This window comes from Simochromis diagramma, unplaced genomic scaffold (assembly GCF_900408965.1).
Source record: "Simochromis diagramma unplaced genomic scaffold, fSimDia1.1 OVJJ01000294.1, whole genome shotgun sequence".
Lineage (NCBI taxonomy): Eukaryota > Metazoa > Chordata > Actinopteri > Cichliformes > Cichlidae > Simochromis > Simochromis diagramma.
Window position 1 is genome coordinate 5943 of NW_024387493.1, and position 23829 is coordinate 29771.

The window sequence follows — 23829 nt, forward strand, 5'->3', positions numbered from 1 at the left end:
ATAAGGACAATTCCTGCATTATGGGGACATTTCTGTATTATAAGGACCATTCTGCATTATGGGGACATTTCTACAGTGTGGGGACATTTCTGTATTATAAGGACAATTCTGCATTATGGGGACATTTCTGTATTATAAGGACAATTCTTACATTATGGTGACATTTCATACAGTGTGGGAACATTTCTACAGTGTGGGAACATTTCTACATCGGGGACATTTCTGCATTATGGGACATTTCATACAGTGTGGGGACATTTCTACAGTGTGGGGGACATTTCTACAAGTGTGGGGACATTTCTGTATTATAAGGACAATTCTGCATTATGGGGACATTTTCTACAGTGTGGGGACATTTCTTTCTGCATTATGGGGACATTTCTACAGCGTGGGGACATTTCTATCAGCGTGGGGACATTTCTACAGTGTGGGGACATTTCTGCATTATGGGGGACATTTCTACAGCATGGGGACATTTCTACAGTGTGGGGACATTTCTGCATTGTGGGGACATGCTTTAAAGTGTTCAGTGGTCAGCATTAAGGTTCCAGATCAGTTTTTTCAGTCCCCACTCCAATAAGGAATAAAGGTAAGCGTGTGTGTGTGTGTCACTATGGGATACCGTCCAAAGCCCTGCTGTCATTACATCGTCCTTCCTGTCCATCTGTGTGTGTGTGTGCGTGTGTGTTTGTGTATCCAGAGGGTCAGTGTGTGTCTGTGTGGCTCAGCCAAGCAGCAGTGAAGCTCGCTCGCTCTCTCAGACCACGGTGCTGACGGAGGGATCTGATAGGTTGAGCTGGCCGGTGATGTCGGTCGGGTACGGCTACAGAGAGAGCAAACACACAGGTTATAAACAGCAGCATCACACACTGGCTGATCCTGAGCTGTACCCTCTCATGGGTCCTGCCTACATTCCTGTTTTCATCTGAAGGACTTATTAGCAGTGGAGGAAGCGTTCAGGTGTTTTACTCAGGCGTTACCTGCACACAAGCAGCTGTTAGCGTGAAGATGCTAACAGGTCTCCTGTGTTAAAAAGATGGATTTGCACATTTGCACCACAGCGAGCCCTGTCAGACTTCACTGCAGACACACAGGATTGTTACGTTAAGAATTACCTCCTTTAAACAGGATTAATATCACTGGCATCAGTGCAGGGCTTGACATTTGAATCCTACATAACTTTTTCACCTCGTCTACAAAGTTCACCGTGATATTTATGACCGTGTTTTAAAGGACCGTCCCTTAAAGGTTTCAGCTGCTGGACATGAATTAAACATCATCTTCCATCGTGTGAGCCGGGCTGAAGCTCTGCACGGGAAGCATCAAACTTTCATGTGTGAACAGAAGAAGCAGCACAGGCCAGGCTGTCGGTTCGATTCCCAACAGTGTGCGTTGGTTTCTTAGGAAACTGATTGTGTGTCAGCCTGACAGCGTTGTTGACACAGGCCTGCAAAACACACGTGAGTTTCTCTAAGACAGAGAATGATCAAAGCCATGCAGTGCAGTGCTGTGTACAGCAGGCTGTCTGTCTGCTGTGTGAGCACAGTTGGACTCACGAACGAGTGCTGTTATCAGTATGGACGAAACGATGATCACACTCCCACAGACGTTCACTGTGGACCTCACCACTCTGTCTCACTTCATAAGACAATTTTCTAACATTAGTTTCTGATGCTAAATTAAGTTTTAATGCACATATTTTTCAATTATGTATAATATATAAATTTATACTGTGAAATCAGTTTTCCTGCAGGGATTTTAATCCTAACATTCATTTTTTATTCTAGCATAGATCGTTACTGACAACATTTGAGGGTCACTGATTTTATGCTAATGCTAGTTTATTATTATGTTATTATTGATGTTTTTACATTTTCTTATATGATTTTAACCTAAATTTTTTCTGCTTAATGTAATCTTTAACTGTTCTGACTAATAATAATTACCATCACATATAAAGAAAAATGGTGATATTTTTTAAATGTCACACTGTCACTAGAACATGTCGACGCCTGTTTAATCATCATAGAAAGTTGGTTCTGTTCATCTAAATGTTTATGTCTCCAGTTCAGCTGATTTTATGGGATTGTCAGCAGAAAGCGCAAAAACACAGCAGCTTATTCTTCATGCTAACATCAGTGTTTTTATGCTAGCAGTAGGTAGCACAGAAACACTGTTTGTGTGATTCTAACAATTTTATTTTATTTATATCCACCAAATATGTAGATTGTTTGTGTAGGCCTGACACTGTGTCTTCTGTCACACTGCACACCATGCTAAGATTAGTTTTCCACTAACAGTTCTCTGGAAAGACTGGAGCTCTGTGGCTGGAGACCAGTTTAAAAATCACAATAGGTTTAACTGTTTAACACTAAAATATAAAGACATGATCAGTGGAACAGACTTTTGCACAGTGCTGCATTATCAATAAGTTATAACATAAGCAATGCTAATGCTAGCATGCTAAGAGCCCAGCACGCTCTTCATGCATTTGTAGCCACAACTTTAAACATGTAAACAAAATGCAGAATGTTACGTAGTTTTTAGCTATTGTGCTGTTTACAAAAAAAACTAGAATTTGATGAAGAAGATCAAAGCTGTTCTTAATGCACAGTTTTGATCATGCTAATGTTGTTGTGTTTTATGCTAACATGAATTGTTTTCATGCTAGCGTTTTTTATGGCAACATAAACATTTTCGTGTGAATGTCAGTGTGTTTTGACAAAATAAGCTTGTGGAGCTTTTTTCACCTTTTTATCTCCAAAGCACTGAGTAGGAAGTGGCTTCCAAAGTTTAACCAATCAGATGAAAGCTGGCTTTTAGAGACGAGGGACTTAAAGAGACAGTAAACTGGCTTGTTGTAGACAGGATTGTTTTCGAGTGTGAATCGTGAGCGGGTTAGCTCCATGTAAACATCAGAAACCACTGAGGGAGCCATCCAATGTAGACCACAATCAATGCTGTACTCTGAGTAAAAGTACTTAGTTACTTTCCACCACTGCTAATGTGACGACTGATGGAGTTTGCCCGCAGCGAGGCGGGGCAAAGCTGGGGGTCTGGTTTAGAGTGCGGGTGTGTTTTCAGCCTACAGTCGGTCGTGCTTGCAGAGGAGGACAGAGGCAGTGTGTGTGTAGTACAGCATGTAGTCTGGACACCATTCAAATCCACTGAGAGAGAAAAACACTCATATAGAAAATAAAGAGAGATGATCACAAGAGAAATGAGTCAGCTCTGCTCCAACACCCGCTTCAGTTGGCTGGGTGTGATCAGCAGCTGGTTCTTCTGCTGCTGATGAACATTAAAACGTTTCAATGAGCTCTCCTCACTGAAACAGTTTAACGTGCAGCAGCTCCTTAAATCCCTGAGATGACACGCTTTGGCACTATTTTGACTCCCTTTACATCAAACCACTGCTTATCTGGAGAGAGGAGGGATGCAAATGTGCCAGAACGCTGCAGATTTTAAGACACATCACAAAGTTTGGCACATTTCAGATCATCCGACTGAGGAGGAGAGTTTCACCAACGCTGCAGAAAAACAGACCTCAGAAATCCTGCAGCTTCGCTCAGATCTGAAGCTGCCACAGTAACAGCACTGAGGTCATTTATAGATCGTTAACAGCCGAGTCCTGTGGGAACAAGAGACGGTCAGGAAGACCCGAGCAGCCGACCAGACGCTGAAACAGACAGGAGTTAGAGGAGACGGACGAGTCTCTGCTGGGCAACCTGTGAGGGCGAGAGGCCGGGAGACAAAGTGCGTGGGGACATTTGGAAATGAAGGGACAGAGAGATGACAGGACAGGAAGGAGAGGAAACAACCAATCAGAGAGAGACAGGACAAAGGACATGACAAAGGACATGACAAAGGACATGACAAAGACATGACGAAGGACAGGACAAAGGACAGGACAAAGGACAGGACAAATGACAGGACGAATGACAGGACAAAGGACAGGACAAAGGACAGGACAAATGACAGGACAAAGGACATGACAAAGGACAGGACAAAGGACATGACAAAGACATGACGAAGGACAGGACAAAGGACAGGACAAAGGACATGACAAAGGACAGGACGAACGACAGGACAAAGGACATGACAAAGACATGACGAAGGACAGGACAAAGGACAGGACAAAGGACATGACAAAGGACAGGACGAACGACAGGACAAAGGACATGACAAAGACATGACGAAGGACAGGACAAAGGACAGGACAAAGGATAGGACAAAGGACATGACAAAGACATGACGAAGGACAGGACAAAGGACAGGACAAAGGACAGGACAAAGGACAGGACGAACGACAGGACAAAAGGACATGACAAGACATGACGAAGGACAGGACAAAGGACAGGACAAAGGAAAGGACAAAGGACATGACAAAGACATGACGAAGGACAGGACAAAGGACAGGACAAAGGACAGGACAAAGGACAGGACGAACGACAGGACAAAGGACAGGACAAAGGACAGGACAAAGGACAGGACGAACGACAGGACAAAGGACATGACAAAGGACAGGACAAAGGACATGACAAGGGACAGATCAAAAGACAGGACAAAAGACAGGACAAAGACGGGAGAAGAAAGACCACACATTCTGACCCTCTTCACTTCTCCTTTGCAAGAGGACGATGTGAACCGTGTGAAAACCCAACAAGCGGACCCTGACCTGCCTGGGCGGACCGAACCGGACGTTTCTTTCTGTCTTCAGTCTGTCGCCTTTTGTCTGTCTCAGTGGGACAGATGAGCTGATTGAGGTGGGAAGCAATGATGGCTGACCAACAGACGGGCGGCCATGATGAGTCAGCAAGGAGATGATGGAGCTGGAGATGAGACGAGAGGGCGAGAGACACACGTGACGAACCGAAGACAACAGGAGGCGATTACAGACGAGCGAGAGCAGAGAAAAGAAAGACAAACAGATAAAAGATGGAGTGAAGCAGAAGACACGTGGAGGACAGGAGGGAGGAGGGTTGGTGGTCTTCATCTCCTTACCGTGGCATCCCCGGAGGCCCTACGGCGTTTGAGGTCGGAGGTCGAGGTGATGGACCTAAAAGAGGTTTTCAGTTTGGGCTCGGGCTCTGCTCTACCACTTTTCCTATCCTAAAATAAATCATACGATAGGTGCACACACACGGTTAACACGCAGCAGAGACACTCGACTAGCTGCATGAGGACACACCTGAGTGTGTGCTGTCAGGTAGAGAGTGTGTGTGTGTCTGTTTGTGTGTGTGTGTCAGACACACTGATCAGCCACAACATTAGAACCACTAACAGTTCGCCTGAGTAATAATTTAGCAGGAAGTCAAGTCGATGGAAAGTTTGAAGCTAAAGTGGCGTGATGAGGAGAGCAGCTGCAGGCGGAGGCGGGACTATCGTTCCTCCAGTATTTATGTGTCTCGTTGCTGTTTCTTGTTTAGCGGCGTGTCGTCTAATCGAAGGTCAGCTGGTGGATTTAACAGGAAGCAGGTGAAGGTTGTTAAAGTGAACCTTTGTGTCTGAACCTTCATCATCATCATGACTGTGGCTCAACACAAGCGCGGAGCGAGAGCGCCTCCTGCTGTTCAGGGTGTTGGTCCCATTACTGCCCATGAGGTTTTCAGGAGCACGGCCATCGGCCTTCTGTTGAGCTCTGTTTGTTTTACTTCTGTGATTTTCCTCACTGGACCCTGAAAGATGATTTCTGCATAACCAGTGAAGGTGATCTAAAGGATGAACTGTGGTCGAGTCAGGGACAGGTCGTGGGTGCCTGAGGCCCACTGAGACCAGATTCCACAGAAGAGCTCCTGCAGAACAAAGCATCGCAGCGCTCTGACTTCTTTCCAACATCGAACACTCGTACAGTGAGCTGTGTGACGGGTCACTGCCTGCCTACATGTTTGAAATGTCATTTCCTGAGGAGGAGACACTCGGCTGTAGCTGCTCTCTACCTTTGATAGGAACTCACTGGTTTGTCCCTACAGGTGTACTGGAGACTTCAGAAACAGAAAGGTGCTTGGTGACCTGAAACACAATCTGACCTCGTTGTTTTAGTCATCCCAGAGGCTTCAACTCTTATCAGCTGTTCCTATTTACCTGGTGATCACCTGAGGTGGTCGCTGGCCACCCTGTCATCAAGTGAACCACCTCAAGGTTCCAGTAAGGCTTCCACTGACTGGAAAAACATCTTCTGACTTTGTTATAGGTGGCTGACCATCAGAGCTGTGAGTCACCACCTCATCTGTAGGGTAAAAAGAAGTCCAGGTGCCACTGAACGGCCTGGTGGTCAGAAGAGTCAGAGCTGGACCGTGGAGCGCCAGAAGAAGAGTGTCCAGTCTGATGAAGAGTGTTTTATTTCCCATCGTCAGGACACACTGGAAACCAACGCTGCATCAGCAGTTTGAGGAACATGACAAGGAGATCTGATCCACAGAGGCTCATCTCACATCCACCCAGAGTCACCTCCACCTTTTATTTTGGCGTCAACTATTAGAACAACCAGCTCACTGTGATATACCCACGACAATTTCCATGTTCAGGTTTTGATTGGTCTGACTGTGTCTTCAGCTCTTTATCTCTCTCCCTGTGCGTGTTGGGTAGGTCTCCTGAGGTACGCCGGTCACCCGAGCCCCCCCGGGCCTCCCCGTGCCTCCCTGAGCCTCCCCGAGCCAGGGACTGGCAGCTGCAAGTATGAGATGGGTTTTATGGTTAAACACCCCGCCCACCACTAAGTATTTGTGTGCGTGTTATTGGTTAATTAATTCACGCCTGCGTGCAGCGTCCTGGCTCAGAGGATGGAGGCGATTGGGTGCTTCTAATGCTGCGGCTGACGGCTGTATCCCTGTTATGTGGTGTGTCAGTGGGGCTGTTCTCGGTGCCGCAGTGAAGCTCTCATTCAGTTCACTTTGATTTCTACAAAAACTGCCTCAGAGCGCTGCACAGAACCCAGAGCCTGAAGTCCCTACAGCTTCAGATGAAGTGATGCTTCAGTAAAACGGAGCAGCGCTGTCCTGTTTTACTGCCCACACAAACACACAGCAGCAGGGAGACACCAACGTGAGGCTCAAACACAGGAACCGACAGGAAATCAACCTCAAAGCAAAGGAAACATCGTGGGGGAGGGGTACGGGGCAGGGGAGGGGGGTGAGGCAGGGGGAACAAAGATGGCGTATGAGGCCCGAATGAAGCCGCGAACACGTGGGATCATTATACCAACACTCTGCTGTTATAATGCCATCTCTCCTGGGGAGGGCGGGGAACAGAAAACAGAACGGGGGAGGGGCGGCGGCACATGGCTGATGATCACATGGTGTCTGACCTCTAACATCGTATGAAGATATAAGTTGACCTTTGACCCACCACAGTGACAGTTCAGGTGAGAGCTGGGCATCAGTGGCGAGACGTTCTTGCTCTGTTCTTTTTACTGCCAACAAACCGTACGAGGACGTAAACACGGGTCAAAGCTGAAACCGCACAATCGAGAACCCGTGATGTCATAGGTGGGGGCGGGGTTATTGTTACCAAACTCAGCGCCCACCAAAATGAAAATCTAACTTAACTAAGAGAAACATATTTTATGCTACTGCAAATATCAAAGCAACACCTGAAATATTAATAAGTCCACTGCAGAGGTGGGCTGTGACATGTTACTGTAATCACATTACTTTTTTCAAGTAGCTTGACCGACTCTGGTCCAGTATAACCTGACATGTACCTCTGCTCACATTTCAGCTTCTTCTTTCAGTGTCAACATTTCTCAGATGTACTGGGAAGCCTGAAGCAGAGAAACCACAGCTGACCAGTGTTTGGCAGCGAAACGTTAATGGTACGAAGTCAGTTACATGTTGTGTTGCAGGTTTGTTGATATAAAGAAAAACAGAAGCTGAAAATCTGTTTGAATTTCACACCCAGCTCTCGTTTGGACTCTCAGAAACACGTTCAAAACAGAGAAACCAAAAAGCCAACACTAATCTGACACACAGGTTCAGCCAAAGGCCCAAACTGGGTGTCAGACTGGTTAAACTGGGCAGACTGGTCCCAGTGAGATGTTTCTGGGCCCAGTGACAGAACAGTGGAAGACTTGGATCGGAGCAGCAGTCAGTAACAGCACATGAAAAATAAAAAAAACACCATCATTACAGGTTTTCAGTCGTTGAGTAACAGCCATTAAGGATGCGATGAACACGCTTCCTGCCTGGACTCTGCTGACTTTACGAAGACGTGCATGAAAATGAAACAGCAGCGAGTCTTGGAGCTACAAACCACATAAAGCAAAGAGATGCTCGCACTGAGTTTCATCCTACAAGAACTCAAATGTTCACAGTGTTTCATTAAAGAGTGACGTCTTTCTGCAGGTGACGTGTGTCTGGATCCCCCAAATATAACTGTGACAACACTGTACAGATGTCACCGTTTCACAGCGTTCTCACGGATCAATAAAGTTCAGCTTTGGTGAGATTATTGTATCTGTGTCCGTCTGGTAAAATTTCCCCTGAAATGTTCTTTACTTTGGTATCTCTGTGTCTTATTTTGGTTTTACTTCCTCCTTCTGACCATCTGTCCTCATGTCTTCCACCACGTCTTCTAATAGTGTCGGGAGGACGTCTACGTGACCCACCCAAAGACATGGCCGCCATCGGCATGATCAGCAACTTTGGACAAACAGCTATTTAAGAAGCCCCCCCCCATACAGGTCACCTTACAGATGTGAGTGTTCCAAGTATTCAGAATAAAGTTTGAGTCTCACACACGTTACAGGAGTGTCCTGGGGGGAAACGAGAGCCCGTCAGTCAATCGTTACTTGGAGACAAACGCAGGAAGACACGAGTGTTAGCAGGTTTGCTGGACGGGGACCTATCAGACTGATCTGTCTGAGGCTAGCTGTCTGAACGTCCTGCCCCCTTGAAGTCTGCTCTCTTCTAATTGGTCATTTTCTGGAAGCCTGCTGAAGGGCAGCAGCTTGTGAGCTGTGCAGCAAAGGACTCGGTAAGTAAACCTGTAGACAGTGATCCATCATTATTTGAAACTTGGGCTCATGTGACGTGAATAATCACCTATTACATGTTAGCAAATACTCAAAACCACAACAGGTTTAAGGAATCTGTGGAAAATACAGGTGATTGTGTTTCCGAGCTCCTCCAGCTGCTAACACCTGTGCTAACTCTGGGCCTTCAGTCACAGCTGTGTGAAGTGCTAATCATCCTCAGCTAACTGCTAGCCTGCAGCGGCTGCTGTTTGAAGTGCTAATCCCGGCACGGCAGCGAGGATTATTCATGTGACAGCTGAGCACAGCTGCTGGCAAGAAAACATCTGGAACAAAGGAGAGAGGGAGCAGATTTCTCCTGTTTTCTGATCGTGCAAATGTGGATCCAGTGTTCAGTCTTCAGTGTGATGAAGGATATATTTATGAGATCATTTAAATTTGTTAGCTACAGAAAAAATAAAGCAGCTTAGAGGAGGCCAAAATGAATGAATCGTGAGGAGGACAGCATGAGCTCAACAGCATTATTATTATGATATCAAAGCCTGGGCTGCATCATTGCCATTCCAGGACTAACTGTCAGTGTTGGGAAGGTTACTTTTAAAATGTACTCCACTACAGATTACAGATTACATGCCCCAAAATGTATTCTGTAACGTATTCCGTTACGTTACTCAATGAGAGTAACGTATTCTGAATACTTTGGATTACTTAATCCAACAGCACACCACGTTATTATCACTGTGACTTACACTGTACATGTTTTGGCTCTCCAACATATTACTAGAGCCTTTACAGTAATCTGATTCCTGTGTTAATATTCATCACTTAATCCATTCTCCATGTGTGAAATTAGAAATATCCTGTCTCAGAGTGACGCTGAAAAACTAGTTCATGCATTTATTACTTCCAGGCTGGACGACTGTAATTCATTATTATCAGGAAGTCCTAAAAACTCCCTGAAAAGCCTTCAGCTGATCCAAATGCTGCAGCAAGAGTCCTGACAGGGACTAGAAAGAGAGCAGATTTCTCCTGTTTGGCTTCCTGTTAAATCCAGAATTCAAAATCCTGCTCCTCACATACAAGGTCTTAAATAATCAGGCCCCATCTTATCTTAATGACCTTGTAGTACCATATCACCCAAGTTCCTCTCTCAGGTGAAGTGTCAGAGGAATGAACGAGTCAGAACCAACTCAGCCTGTCTGTGTTTTTTAATTGGTCTGTTTGCTGTGTGAGGCTTTGCAGCGCTCCCAGAAAACCCAAAGAAACCGTGAATGAACCAGCTGTATTACAGCTCAGGTCATGTGACTACAGGTGCACTGTGCACAGCGATATCTGTAGATTCCCGCCGCCCTTCGTTCGCCCTCACAGAACCATTAAGTTTGATTTAAAGCTTAACTACAGCAGCCATTTTAACAGCGTGTAATCGAGGAGACAGAGGTTGTCGGGAGCATTTCCACACCACCGCCAGACGAACTACATTAAACCAACTGTGCCTGTTTGTACCGGATGTGCTGCAGTCCATCCTGCAGTGACTGCAGTAGTTGTGTGTGTGAGTCCCCGCGGTGCTGATCTGATCACCCATCGGTCAATCAACAGCAGGAAGTCGTTAAAGCTTGAAAGGAAATTAATCAGAAACCCAGGTGGAGCGAAGGCGTCCTCGCTGAGGCAGTGTTAATGGAGATTCCTGTTTTACCTTATCATAACTCTGACTATGACGATGTGTGGATCTACACACAGACACAGCTGTGTTTTCATTCTTCCACTGACGTGCACGTCACACATGCAGCAGCTGAAGAAGGGCAGAAAATTACATTCAGGCTACGTCCACACCGACCCGGATAGATTTGAAAACGGCGTTTTTGTCTGAAAACGCTCCGCGTCCACACTAGCGTTCACAGAGTTGTGCGTCCACATTGAAACGGCCAAAAACACTTCCGTTCCAGTCCTGCGCATGCGTGAAACGCAAGAAGATTCGACCTGCCTCATTTCTGTCTGCCGTTTATTTACGTCCGGCTCGTTGACACGTCGGCAAAATGTGGAGGAAAAGCACCGAGTTTTTTAAATGGACTCACAATGAGGTGGAGTCGTTGCTGCGAGCAACACAAAAGTACAAAGTTGCAAAAGCGAGTGAGAATTAAAGAATTTGAAGAAAAGCTCTCAGGAGCATCTACAGGCTGATATTAATCTTTAATAGGGCTGTCAAACAAAACAACTGCTGTGTAACGCCCTCCGCTATCTTTGTTTAATAGGTCACATGACTGCATCACATGACTAAAATGCGTCATCATTTTAGAAAGTCTCCGTTTCACTGTCCACACTGCGACGGGACAGCTCCATTTTGAAATGTATGCGTTTTCAAAACGCTGCGTTTTTCAGTGTCTCAGTGAGGACGGGAGGCCAAAACGTGTGGACGTAGCCTGTTTTTACTTGTTTGTGGAAACAGCTGCTGACCTCACACAGTCCACAAACTCATCACTACAGAAAGCAGCAGGTCAAAGTTCATATTTTGATTATGTCATAGTGGTGGTTTTCTACACCCACTTCCTGCACATTGTATTTAGAATGGGCAGCCAATCGGGGGAAAGTTGACTTAAAGGGGGAGGAGCTAGAACGGCTTGTCTCAGACAGAAGACGAGCTGCAGGGTGGCGTCAGATAAAGAAGGATTATTATGAACTGTGAATCATGCGAAGCTGCTCTGTGAGAGTCCAGGAATAAAACCACAGAGTCGACCGAGCTTTCCTCATTTCTGTGACTCATTAGTGGGCTGAATAACCCCTGACTAACCTCTGGCTAACCTCAGGCTAACCTCTGACTAACCTCAGACTAACCTCAGGCTAACCTCTGACTAACCTCAGACTAACCTCAGACTAAACTCTGACTAACCCCAGACTAACCTCAGACTAACCTCAGACTAACCCCAGACTAACCTCTGACTAAACTCTGACTAACCTCTGACTAATGTCTGACTAACCTCAGACTAACCCAGACTAACCTCTGACTAACCTCTGACTAATGTCTGACTAACCTCTGACTAACCCCAGACTAACCTCTGACTAACCTCTGACTAATGTCTGACTAAACTCTGACTAACCTCAGACTAACCCCAGACTAACCTCTGACTAATGTCTGACTAAACTCTGACTAACCCCAGACTAAACTCTGACTAACCGCAGACTAACCTCTGACTACCCCAGACTAACCTCTGACTAACCTCTGACTAATGTCTGACTAACCTCAGACTAACCCCAGACTAACCTCAGACTAACCTCAGACTAACCTCTGACTAACCCCTGACTAACCCCAGACTAACCCCAGACTAACCTCAGACTAACCTCAGACTAACCTCAGACTAACCTCTGACACCAGAACCTCTCGCCATAAGAACAGTTTCTTCCCCTCTGCTGTCGGACACATGAACAATAACCATATGACTGTTCCCACCACTAACACATGACCCTACGCTGTGTTCACTGCATCATTCCATGTTTGGCACTGATCACCACCTGCACTCATGTATATATCATGTATATATCTATCCACTTAGCACTTTTAATTCTTATTCTTATTTTTATATTTTTATGACAGTATGTTGCACTGAAGCACCGCAGCAATTTCCTAATGTTGTAAACCTCCTCAACATCTGGCAATAAACCCTTTCTGATTCTGATTCTGATTCTGACTAACCCCAGACTAACCCCAGACTAACCTCAGACTAACCTCAGACTAACCTCTGACTAACCCCAGACTAACCCCAGACTAACCTCAGACTAACCTCAGACTAACCTCTGACTAACCTCTGACTAACCTCAGGCTAACCTCTGACTAAACTCACAAAAGAGAAAATGACACATTTTCTGTTCTGGGGGCTCTGGGCTGTAGGTTGGGCATTTTTCACTTGTTGGTCACAGTTACTGAATAAATCACTCACCGGTGAATCAGATAACGACCCGAGCTTCACGGAGCCACTGAAAGCTAACCAAGCATCAGTGAGCACGCTCTTGATGATCAGCAGTCAGTTTAATTAACACAACCCTTCATCCTGAGCACAAAACTCATGCTTCTCCTATTAAACAGCAAAGGTGACAGATGTTTCCTAACAGACGTAAAAACAAAGGCCTGATCCTGATCTCAGTCCTGCTGCTGGCTATAATGACCTCGCTGTGAGGATCACACATACTGAATACTGTTTACCGCAGAGCCACAGACAGGTGGGCTGAGTGCCATAACGCCACACAGAGCTTCAGCAGAGGTCAGGGCGTAAAGTAAAGTAGAGTAGAGTAAAGTAGAGGCGCGTACCTGCAGGTTCTTCCTCCACACATTGACGGCAGCAAAGGCGAGCTGCATCTGTTTCCTGCGGGCGTCTTGTGCCGTTTGTAGGCGATCTCGATGAAGATGAGGAAGATCCCAGCCACGATGCCTCCAGCAACCAGCATGAACACACCTGAGGGGCACAGGTGACGAGAGACGGCGTGAAACGCTTCACAGGTAACATCTGCTAAACGGCACAGCCTCAGGGGCGCAGTTCATGCAGCAGAGGCAGCACTGAGTCCTACCCGCCATGTTCTCAAAAGTGAGGGTGGCCGGGGCGTTGCTCCTGGAGTCGCACTCCTGGTATCGAACCCACGTCTTGTCGAGATCCTCCATGAAGCCGTTCTCATGAGAACTATGGAGAGTCAATGAAGCGTGAGCGGACACGTATTTGATTGCTCAGATGTTGGTTTGTGCTCAGGTGTTTTTAATGTGGAAATATGTGTCTGTGTGACATCCTCCACACCCCAGGTCACTCACTTTTTATGTTTTCACGGCCCTGGCGGGGCCTCCTGTGAGATTGGTCTCGTGTGGGCGTGTCCTGCCATCTCGCCCGCCTTTTTGTACTGACTCTAATCATCAATTAAGAGTACTTAAGGCCAGAGATGCACACTTTGTACAACGACTGACACTAGCAGCACTGACTAACAATGTGCTGAGGTCAGTTTCATCATCATTGATGACCCTACAGCACAGAGCCAACATCCCCACAGACACAGCGGCCAGAGAAGCAGAACATCACATGAAGAAGGCCCTGAGTAAATGTGGATATCCCAGCTGGACATCTGTCAGAGGGGAAGGCTCCTAAAGAGACGTTTCTCCCACTGAAAACGTCCAGATGAACAGAGTCAACATTTTGGGAAAATGGTTCGACATTACGAGGTGGAGGAAACACGAAAGCTGTAAGCACATACTCCACCAACACCCTCCCGCTGGTCGTTTCAGGAGTGTGTCGGCGGAGTAGAAATCCTCTTGGCCATCATCGGTGATGACTCTCTAACTCTGACTGTAACCGCAGCCAATCAGAATGTGTCTTTGGTGATCAGAGAAAAGAACCGCTGTGACACAACAGAAACATCTTTCAGCTTCTCAAAGTTTTCCTGTTCGCTAAAACACACCCAGGATGGGCTGCAGGTGAGTACCTGAAGGTTTTCGTACCTGAGAATAGCCAGAGACACGTTCTGTTTCCACGGGCTGTCCTTCCTCATTCCGATCCCGAATCCGGAGCGGAAGAACAGCTCTCCTGTCGTCACCAGATCGCACTTCTGCGACGCCTCAAACTCCAGCACGGCGCTGTCCCAGATGAAGGCGTGAAGCTTACTGCAGGAGGAGGGCGGACGTGTTGACAGAAGCAATCTCCACAGTACAACAGGTGCGTTCACGACAGGTGTGCTGACTCTGAGCTGCTTACTTGTCTCGCACAGCTTGGATGGCCTCGGCGGCGCTCTCGTAGTTGTGCTTCTCCATGTGCCGGTACATGGTGCTGAGCTCCACCTGCCTTCTGAAGTAGATATCCACCGAGCTCTGCTTCACTGTGGCGTAGATGAACTTATCTGATGGGTTACGCAGCTGAAAGCGGCAGCACACGGCACAGCGTCACACATTATCTCTGATACCACGCTCTCCTGTGAGGGTCGCACCTGCGTGAGCAGGGTTGGTTCACTCAAGACGAGGAGAACCCAGACGTTTAACACATTTATGAACAAAACCAGGAAAAACATCTGCTGTCGCACAGCTGGAGGAGGCTCGAGCATGACACACCGACTCCTGCATGAGTCAGTCAGGACACGACTGCCCGAACAAACCCTGAGTCCTCAAGGACATGAGCTGGTGGGAGGAGACAGCCTGGCAGACACTTGGAGCTCACATGTGCGATGGTCAGGTGTCCTTCGATCCAGGTGAGGAAAAGCAGGAACTCAAACTGTGTACCTGTGTGTGTGTACCTGTGTGTGTACCTGTGTGTGTACCTGTGTGTGTGTACCTGTGTGTGTACCTGTGTGTGTGTACCTGTGTGTGTGTACCTGCGTGTGTGTACCTGCGTGTGTGTGTGTACCTGCGTGTGTGTGTGTGTGTGTACCTGCGTGTGTGTGTGTGTGTGTGTACCTGCGTGTGTGTGTGTGTGTGTGTATCTGCATGTGTGTGTGCACCTGTGTGTGTGTGTGTACCTGTGTGTGTGTGCACCTGCGTGTGTGTGTGTACCTGTGTGTGTGTGTGTGTGTGTACCTGCATGTGTGTGTGTGTACCTGTGTGTGTGTACCTGTGTGTGTGTGTGTGTGTGTGTGTGTGTGTGTGTACCTGTGTGTGTGTGTGTGTGTGTACCTGCATGTGTGTGTGTGTACCTGCGTGTGTGTACCTGTGTGTGTGTGTGTGTGTGCATGTATACTGTCCCTGATGTGATACTGTAACTTCTTTAGACATTTAAACATTTTCGCTGCTGTGAGTGTTTTTATTCTATATTTTTCTGTATTTTCGCAGCTCTGTGTCCACTCTCTGACACATTTCCCACGTGTGGGACCAATAAAGGTTTATCTCATCGTCCTAACAGAATATCCAGCCCCAGCTGGCTCTGTGCACTCAGACTGACTTCAGAGATCATTTCACACATTTGGATCTTTGATTTCAGTCCAGGTGAATCTCGTTGCAGGAAACCGTCCTCTCACAGACGAAGAGCTGGGCGGTTTCCAGGTTTGGTCTTTGTAGACTTTCCTGGTTTAAAAGGAACAAATGACGGGCTGTGATAAGGGACGGCACAGACGCCTGGACAGACGATCGAGTGTGAGCCACCTGCTTTTGAAGCTTTTTAAAAGGCCCAGTTTTTACCAACAGGTATGAACCCACTCGTGTCATGTCTCAGGAGACTGAAGGCTTTAGCTTTACAGACTCTTTATAAGGACCCTGAATGCTGCATCAGACACAGATAGCATCCTTTTAACTACCACCTCTTCCTGTGAAGATGACGTAGTGCATCCTCACCCTGGGGTCGTTGATGCCAGTGATGCGCTCCTCAGGCCGGTCCAGCACCAGGAAGGCTGCCAGGTTGGCAGTGTATGAAGCTACGATGATCATGGCGAACCCTGCCCACACCATACCCAGAATCCTGGCCGAGAAACTCCTGGGAGCTCCTGCACGCAGAGCAGACAGGAAACAGCGCCGTCAGCAGGTAGCAGCGTGTCGCCACCGGCTTTACCTTCAGCATCCTCTTACCTTCTCCTATCCCAGAGTTCAGCAGCACTCCCCACGAGAACCACATGGCCGAGGACAGGGTGAGGGCGTCTTCCTCTTCTTCTTCGCTGTTCACTTTGAACCTTCCGAACGGGCTGCACACACACAGCTGTGTTAGACTTCACAGCTACATCACAGGTAAAAGTCCTATCCTGATTTTGACCTTTGACAAAATCAGGATAGGACTTTAAGTGTCTCCCTGGGCACAGACCGGGATAAAACACCCTCGTTGTCATTCTTCTGTACGGCTGCTCTCAAGCCCCGCCCACCGTTGTAATGTAGCCCCGCCTACACCCGTCCCGTGTATGTACGTTTCACGTGCGGTAACAGACCAAATGAAGCGCTCATTAGGAATGGCTGTTTTTGTTGAAAGCCAATACGCCATTTTACCGTCTCACCCCTGTGACCAGGGGCTTGAACGTGCGACCGAACACGTGGATGAGCTAATAACACGTTTTGTGGAGTTTGGGATTTCTGCTGCTGTTTTAAAACATGAGTCTACAGCTGAGTGACTCCTTGGAGGGCGGGGGCGTGGTCTGAGGCGTGGTGTTGGTTTACCTGAACCGGTCTAGTAGGTAAAGCATCACTGCCACCACATGGACCGACAGACCGACTAACAGCCACAGCGTGCTCTGGAACGGCTGCATGAACGAGTCCAGAGTGCTGCGAGGGATTTCCTGTGAACACACACACACGTCATTAGTTTTATTTCCAACATTATCTGAGACAGTTTGGAGCAGGAATCTTTTATCAGCTGTTTGAACTCTTTTAGCTCCGCCTCCTTAAAGCCAGCTCCTTCCTGATTGGTCACCATTACCTTTAATGTTCATGTGTCTTAATCTGTTCCAGACTCTTTGAGCTGCTCTCTTACTGATGAAGATTATTTTTAATGAATGAACTAATTAAAGTTTTGTCCGGCTTGGCTCGTAGCGTGAGAACGAGAAACCTGGGTAGTTCGCACGCTGATGGGCGGGGCCTACAGCTCTGCTTTCACAAATGTCCATGCAGCACCTCCTCGCTTCAGCCAATCATCACTCACTTCACTTCAGCTTCTCTCACAGTAACAATCAGCGCTGAGCTTTCAGCCACATGCCCAACAAGTCCGGAGACGGGAGCGAGTACGACTACTCAACACGAACTTTACTGAGAACAGTTTGTCCCTCGTCCTCCATCTTCACCTGGCCCCAGGTGTCTGCAGGCTGAGCGGCTGATGACCCCCCCACACTAGCAGGGGCTCCCAAGAGCCTGTGAAAGTGACGTGCTCTGTTATCTCCATGTCGGTGTCGCTTACATCACAACTTGCCAATCACATTGTCGGATCATTCAGTTAGCATTAGCCAAGAAGTTAGCTAACACTATTTAAAAGCATCACCAGCAAAGTGAAACATGGCTAACAGCAAACCTAATGCGATAATAGCTTTGCCTGAATTAATCGCTTACGATTTCTTCTAGAAGACAAAGGCATTTGTGTCTTTTTTGCTATCTCTCCCGGGCTATGACATCACAGTCATGTGATTGGTCAGTTGAGCCTGGGTGAGGGATGCCGTAGGGTCAGGACCACAAGCTCGTGTGCATGAACACCGGAACTGTTTAACTAACATGGACTGCACAACATCGCCGTTTCCTTGTGACGAAACGTAACCTCGGTTCTCTGCTGCTCTCACGCTGGCTCAGGCTGAGCATCACCGCTTTGTTGTGTCGTGACAGCGTCACATCATGAACCTTCGTCGTGGTTTGCACTTCCTCGCTCGCTCACCTTCTTAACGAGGATGGTGAGCCCCTGGTATTTGAAGGGTTTGGAGAACTCGATGTATTGAGCGCGCTCGTTGTTGATGGTGAGCGGGGCGACGATCATGTCGGCGAGGCCTCCCAGCAGCTCCCCCATCATCCCGTTCCACTCCTTCTTGTTGCTGTTGTTCACCTGCGGGAGGGAGGGAGGGTGGAGCTCTGTTAATGAAGGTTTGAGTTCCTTTTACATCGTTCATTCATGACCTCACTGCAGCAGGTTAAAGGGTTAAATATCTGCAAACCCACATCAGCTGCAACAAACACTGTGAGGTGTGCTCAGCAGCTCCAGCCTGATCACATTATTGATTACTGATGAGCCAATCCGCTGGGAGGAGCACAGCGAATCCCTGATTGGCAGGTTTGAAGTTTCTGGCTTTAAATAATAAAGGAGGATCAGATTTGTCTGAAGCGGCTGCATTTTTAAAGGCTGAGCTCAGATTGAATAAAACATGAAGGAGAACAAGATGCTTTCATGTGATCGACTAAACAGGAAACATCATCCTTCAGGAGCTGGGTATACGTGGAACATAAAGCAGATTTCAGGCGTGAATAATCTGTGAAGAGACGAGAGAGGAGGAAGAGGAGGGGGGGGAGGAAGGGGGGGATCCAGAGCACAGAGGAGGCGATGAAGGAGAGCGAGCAGCAGAGAGAGAGATGAATAAATGTCTCTCGGCTCCGGCAAGGTCGGAGTCAGGGACGGAGCGGTGGTCGCCATGGCAACAAGCCTGGGCGACGAGCTGCCGATGGGGATGAATCGGTAAGCAGGTCAGAGAGAGCGAGATGGCGATGACATCATCAGGCCGCAGATAACCACACGTAAGCAGAGACCGTCCGTTTACTTTTGAGAATGAACTGTAATCACATTACTCCAGCTCACTGATGACACAGCCAATCAGAGCCAAGAACAACATCCACACACAGAAATTCTCCTCAACGCGCCACTACTACTCCACAGACTGTATATGAAAGATGGCCAGAGCCTCCGCTGTCGCCATGTTGTTTTTTAGTTTCCAGAAGTGACCATATTTGGATGAGAGGGTGGAGCTTATGCTGTCAGCTGACCATCACCTACACCTGCTAAATCACAGCCTGCTGGGACAGCTCACCTCAGCAGCCATGTTACTGTTGCCACGTAAACAGAACAGCTGTTTGTAACTAAGCTGTTTTGGTGCGTGACGTCGCTCCTGCGAACATCAGCCTGCAGCTGGATGGAAATGTGTTTTAATGTGTTTCAGTATCTAATGTAACCCCCAACCTGCAAACGTGCTGGCACAGATCACACGTCCTTCATCGCCTTCATCATCGTCAGTCTGCTCACCTGAGCTCCACGCCTCAGATCCACCTGAGGGACGGAGCACAGTCAGCTGCAAAGAGCCTGACCGTCATCCCTCACAGGATTACAGGATCAGGATACTCTGATTACAGCAGAGAGCTGAACTTTCCCCTGGAAGTTATTCAGGCTGATGTGACACACACAAATATTCAAACAGGTGTACAGGTTGTCAATGGAAAATTGTATTTAGTAGTCAGTATAATCTTTTAGTGATATAAGTTTGCATATGATAGAATACTGCATGTAGTTATTTGTATTAGGAAATATTCAACCATGTATACTTAGAGGCATATAATCAATTGTGTAGTGACAGGATGTGTGATCTCTAACAGGCTGCAGGCTTGGTGTGCACTCCAGGAATGCACCCCCACGTCCTGGGAGCATGAGAGCTCGTACCTTGTCTTATTGTTTTACGGTAGGATTAACGTAGCTATGTCTGTTTTAGTTTAAGTGCTTCTTTACATATAGATGAACTGCTGGACTTCCTCACCATGTTATTTAGGGTGAGGGGGAGACTACCCTCTTTGTGACCAAGGATGTACCTTTTGTGCTTTCATGTTATATGACCCTTTGATCAACAGGACACACACACACACACACACACACACACACACACACACACACACACACACACACACTGAAGTATAAATAAAGACCGGGGCAGTTTCTTAGTGCCAGCCTCTCAGTCTGGAGGCTTCCCTTGCTAGCAAGAAGTTCTGTGTGTTTCTCTTCTCTGAGTCTTTACTTAAGAAGTGTTTTATAACATTTTCCTTAACACAGGTACACTCACAGACTGTATGTAAAAGATGGATGTAGCCTTTTTGTTTAAAATGTTATTTTTAATGTGTTTTTATATCCTGGAGGTGGCCAGCAGGGGGCGCCTCTTCTGGTTATGAATACAAGTCTGTGAGACAAGGAGCTTCCTGCTCGGCTGATCTGAGCTCAGTGAGCCGAAGTCGCTGCTCTCAGGTCTGAATGTTCAATTTGGAGATGATGTCATCAGAGTGAGGAAGGAGGAGGAAGCATCGAGGGCGGGGCTACACACTGAGTCTATGAATGTGCAGTCTCTCTGTCAGACCCCCGTCATCGTCACATCGAGCTCCAAAAAGACGGAAACACTAAACAATTAAGTTGTCCATCTTTGATATACAGTCTTTCATTTAAAGCAGAAGGACAACACGTCCAAACAGGAGGACGTTCGTCATCTCCAAAACCAGAACAGCAGTCGGACCTGCTGCAGTGACAGCGAACAGAGTCATGTGACACTTACTCGCTCCTGCGTGCCAAACTTCCCATCAGCCACCAGGTGAACCTCATAGGTGAAGTTCATACTCATGGCCAGCTTGATGAGCAGGTCGATGCAGAAACCATAGCAACACTGCGGGACGATGGGCTGACCTGGACACATAAACACAGCCTCATTTCAGTCATTCAACTTTATATATACGGTGCACAAACACACGCACAGAAAACGGGACAAATCGGGTCTGGGAGGATGGCGTGTTAGCGTACCTGGTATGGTCCCGTTGGGTCCAGTACAGATCACCTTCTTGATCAGGACTCCGTTGACGGTGTACTCCTCTTTACACGTCCCGTCGCTTTTCGTTGGCTTCACGTAAACAAATGGCTCCTGATGAATCGTCACGATCTGAGCGCACAAACAGCGAACACTCAGAGACGTGGACTGATCCAAACGATCTGGGAGACGCTGACGCTCGTCATCGTGGCATAAATGTTATTACAGCCCACCCATCCAAGCCGTAGTTCATCGTTTGTACAAACCTCAGTTGTGACGGCTTAAAGGTCCACAAAGCTCATTCAGTTTTACATATTTGAATGTAGACATTTGACAGGTCTTAGTCATGTTGCAAAAACATGTGCTCACTGTTGGAAAACACATCTATAAAAGGTTTAACTGTGCCCTGCAACTTGTGCTTCCTCTGATACTATTCTGTGTTTAATTCTAGTGTTTCCTGAAAACTTGCCATAGTTTCTTTTGAAATCTTTGGTTAAACCCAGACTTTATTTGTAATACGTTTCTATAATATTTGTTTTCTAAATATGTTATTTAGAAACCAAATATTTTTTCTGATGGAACAGGAATACCCTCATTTTCTAAGCGCCTACAAGAAATAAATGTTTGACGACGTAGCTGTGATCATGCTCCATAACAGTGGTGCAGTTTGAAATCTGACTGACAGGTTGTTTGAAGTTTTATTGGCATAGGAAGTGATATGTTAACTGAGGCACACCTCAATGCGTGCCCAGGTCTTTAGATAACCTTTTCAAACTCCAAACTTAAATACAACCCTGAAATATCCGTGTAGGTTGTTAGTCATACAGCCCACATGTATACATACAATGGAAATACAGAGGACCAAATACAGAGCCTTGGCCTACTCCACATTTTACATAAATAGAAAATGTAAAAATTCACAGGACAGAAAATGAAATGTAACAGATTAAAAAGGCATTTTTCATGCTGTGGCTTGGCTTAACATCTGACCTGATTCATGAAGAACACAACAACAAACCACAACTCATCATTATCTGCAGAGCTCATGTCTTCAAAAACGTCCAACATAAAAAGTTGCAAAAGGAGCGGCATCACATTTCTGAGACGATGAACCGAACAGACGCGTCGAGCTGCGGTTTTACCTTCAGTCTGGTCGACATCTGGTATCCGACTGGCTTCTCTGTCTCCCCTCCAGGCCAAATGATTTTCCTCTGAGGGTTCATCACAACCTGAAGGGCACACAGAAACACACGGTGAGCACTCAGGTTGTGATGTTGTTGCACGCAGGTCTCACTGTGACAGGCTGACTAAATGACAGCATCAATACTGCATCTATGCATTCATATTTAAAGAGGCAGGAGGCCTGGATGCTCGCTCGCTACACCATGTTTCTCTCAGCAGCTCGGCTCTGACTGGCGTCGTACCTGTCACCGAACTAAACATTCATCTCATTTAATCAATAGTGAACTACTGCAGCGACTGTGGCTGCAGCACTCACTGATTCATGCGAGATTTATACTGTCACAGGCTTATTCCTCCTCCTTGGATCTTTATTTGGAACTAAACACTGTTTATTTGTGTAATATTTTGAGTATCACCACCCTCACCGAGAGACGTCGGTGAGGGTGGTGTATGGGGACAGAGAGACGTCGGTGAGGGTGGTGTATGGGGACAAAGAGACGTCGGTGAGGGTGGTGTATGGGGACAGAGAGACGTCGGTGAGGGTGGTGTATGGAGACAGAGAGACGTCGGTGAGGGTGGTGTATGGGGACAGAGAGACGTCGGTGAGGGTGGTGTATGGGGACAAAGAGACGTCGGTGAGGGTGGTGTATGGGGACAGAGAGACGTCTGTGAGGGTGGTGTATGGGGACAGAGAGACGTCGGTGAGGGTGGTGTATGGGGGACAGAGAGACGTCTGTGAGGGTGGTGTATGGGGACAAAGAGACGTCGGTGAGGGTGGTGTATGGAGACAGAGAGACGTCGGTGAGGGTGGTGTATGGGGACAGAGAGACGTCGGTGAGGGTGGTGTATGGGGACAAAGAGACGTCGGTGAGGGTGGTGTATGGGGACAGAGAGACGCCGGTGAGGGTGGTGTATGGGGACAAAGAGACGTCGGTGAGGGTGGTGTATGGGGACAGAGAGACGTCGGTGAGGGTGGTGTATGGGGACAGAGAGACGTCGGTGAGGGTGGTGTATGGGGACAGAGGCTGATGGATGAGCTTGGCAGGAGGAGTCTCTGTGGACTATGATGTTTGCAGATGACACTGTGATCTGCAGTGAGAGGCTTGATGGGTGGAGGTGTGAGGGTGAGGGAGACAGGTGGACAGGTGGACATATAGGGAGCAGAGGTAGTGGTCAACCCTTCACAGACAGGTAAAGAAGAGAGTGGAGGCAGGGTGGAGTAGGTGGAGACGAGTGTCGGGGTGACTGTGACAGGAGAGCAGCAAGAGCAAAGGGGAAGTTTGACTGGATGGTAATGAGAGCTGCTGTGACGTATGACGTCAGTGACACTGACGGTGTATACACAGGTGCAGCAGATGTGTTAGCAGCTTTAAAGACAGGTGTAGCAGCTGGTGCAGCAGGTGTAGCAGGTGTAGCAGGTGTACTCTACCTGTGTTCCGTTAAAGACTCCAACCGGACGAGGCGACCTGGTTTCTGCTGGTAGTTCAGGATGCTGTAGGTGGCGAAGCGCC

At 47.4% G+C, this 23829-nt stretch overlaps 1 protein-coding gene and 1 long non-coding RNA gene across 2 annotated transcripts; both read right to left on the minus strand.

Annotated features, from left to right (window-relative positions):
- Window positions 1-717: 717 nt before the first annotated feature.
- Window positions 718-23829, minus strand: LOC120725643 (glutamate receptor ionotropic, NMDA 1-like). The gene is given in 15 exon segments (XM_040018622.1): window positions 718-823; window positions 5002-5109; window positions 13266-13333; window positions 13336-13410; window positions 13523-13632; window positions 14436-14597; window positions 14689-14846; window positions 16251-16399; window positions 16482-16594; window positions 17058-17176; window positions 18256-18420; window positions 20891-21018; window positions 21133-21268; window positions 22279-22365; window positions 23748-23829. Coding segments are annotated over 14 exon segments (1638 nt in total). The 5' UTR covers window positions 22360-22365; window positions 23748-23829; the 3' UTR covers window positions 718-757.
- Window positions 11301-12329, minus strand: LOC120725644. The gene is made up of 3 exons (XR_005694159.1): window positions 12313-12329; window positions 11995-12148; window positions 11301-11918 (listed from the first exon to the last, which is right to left on the minus strand). It is a non-coding gene; the product is annotated as an uncharacterized LOC120725644 (long non-coding RNA).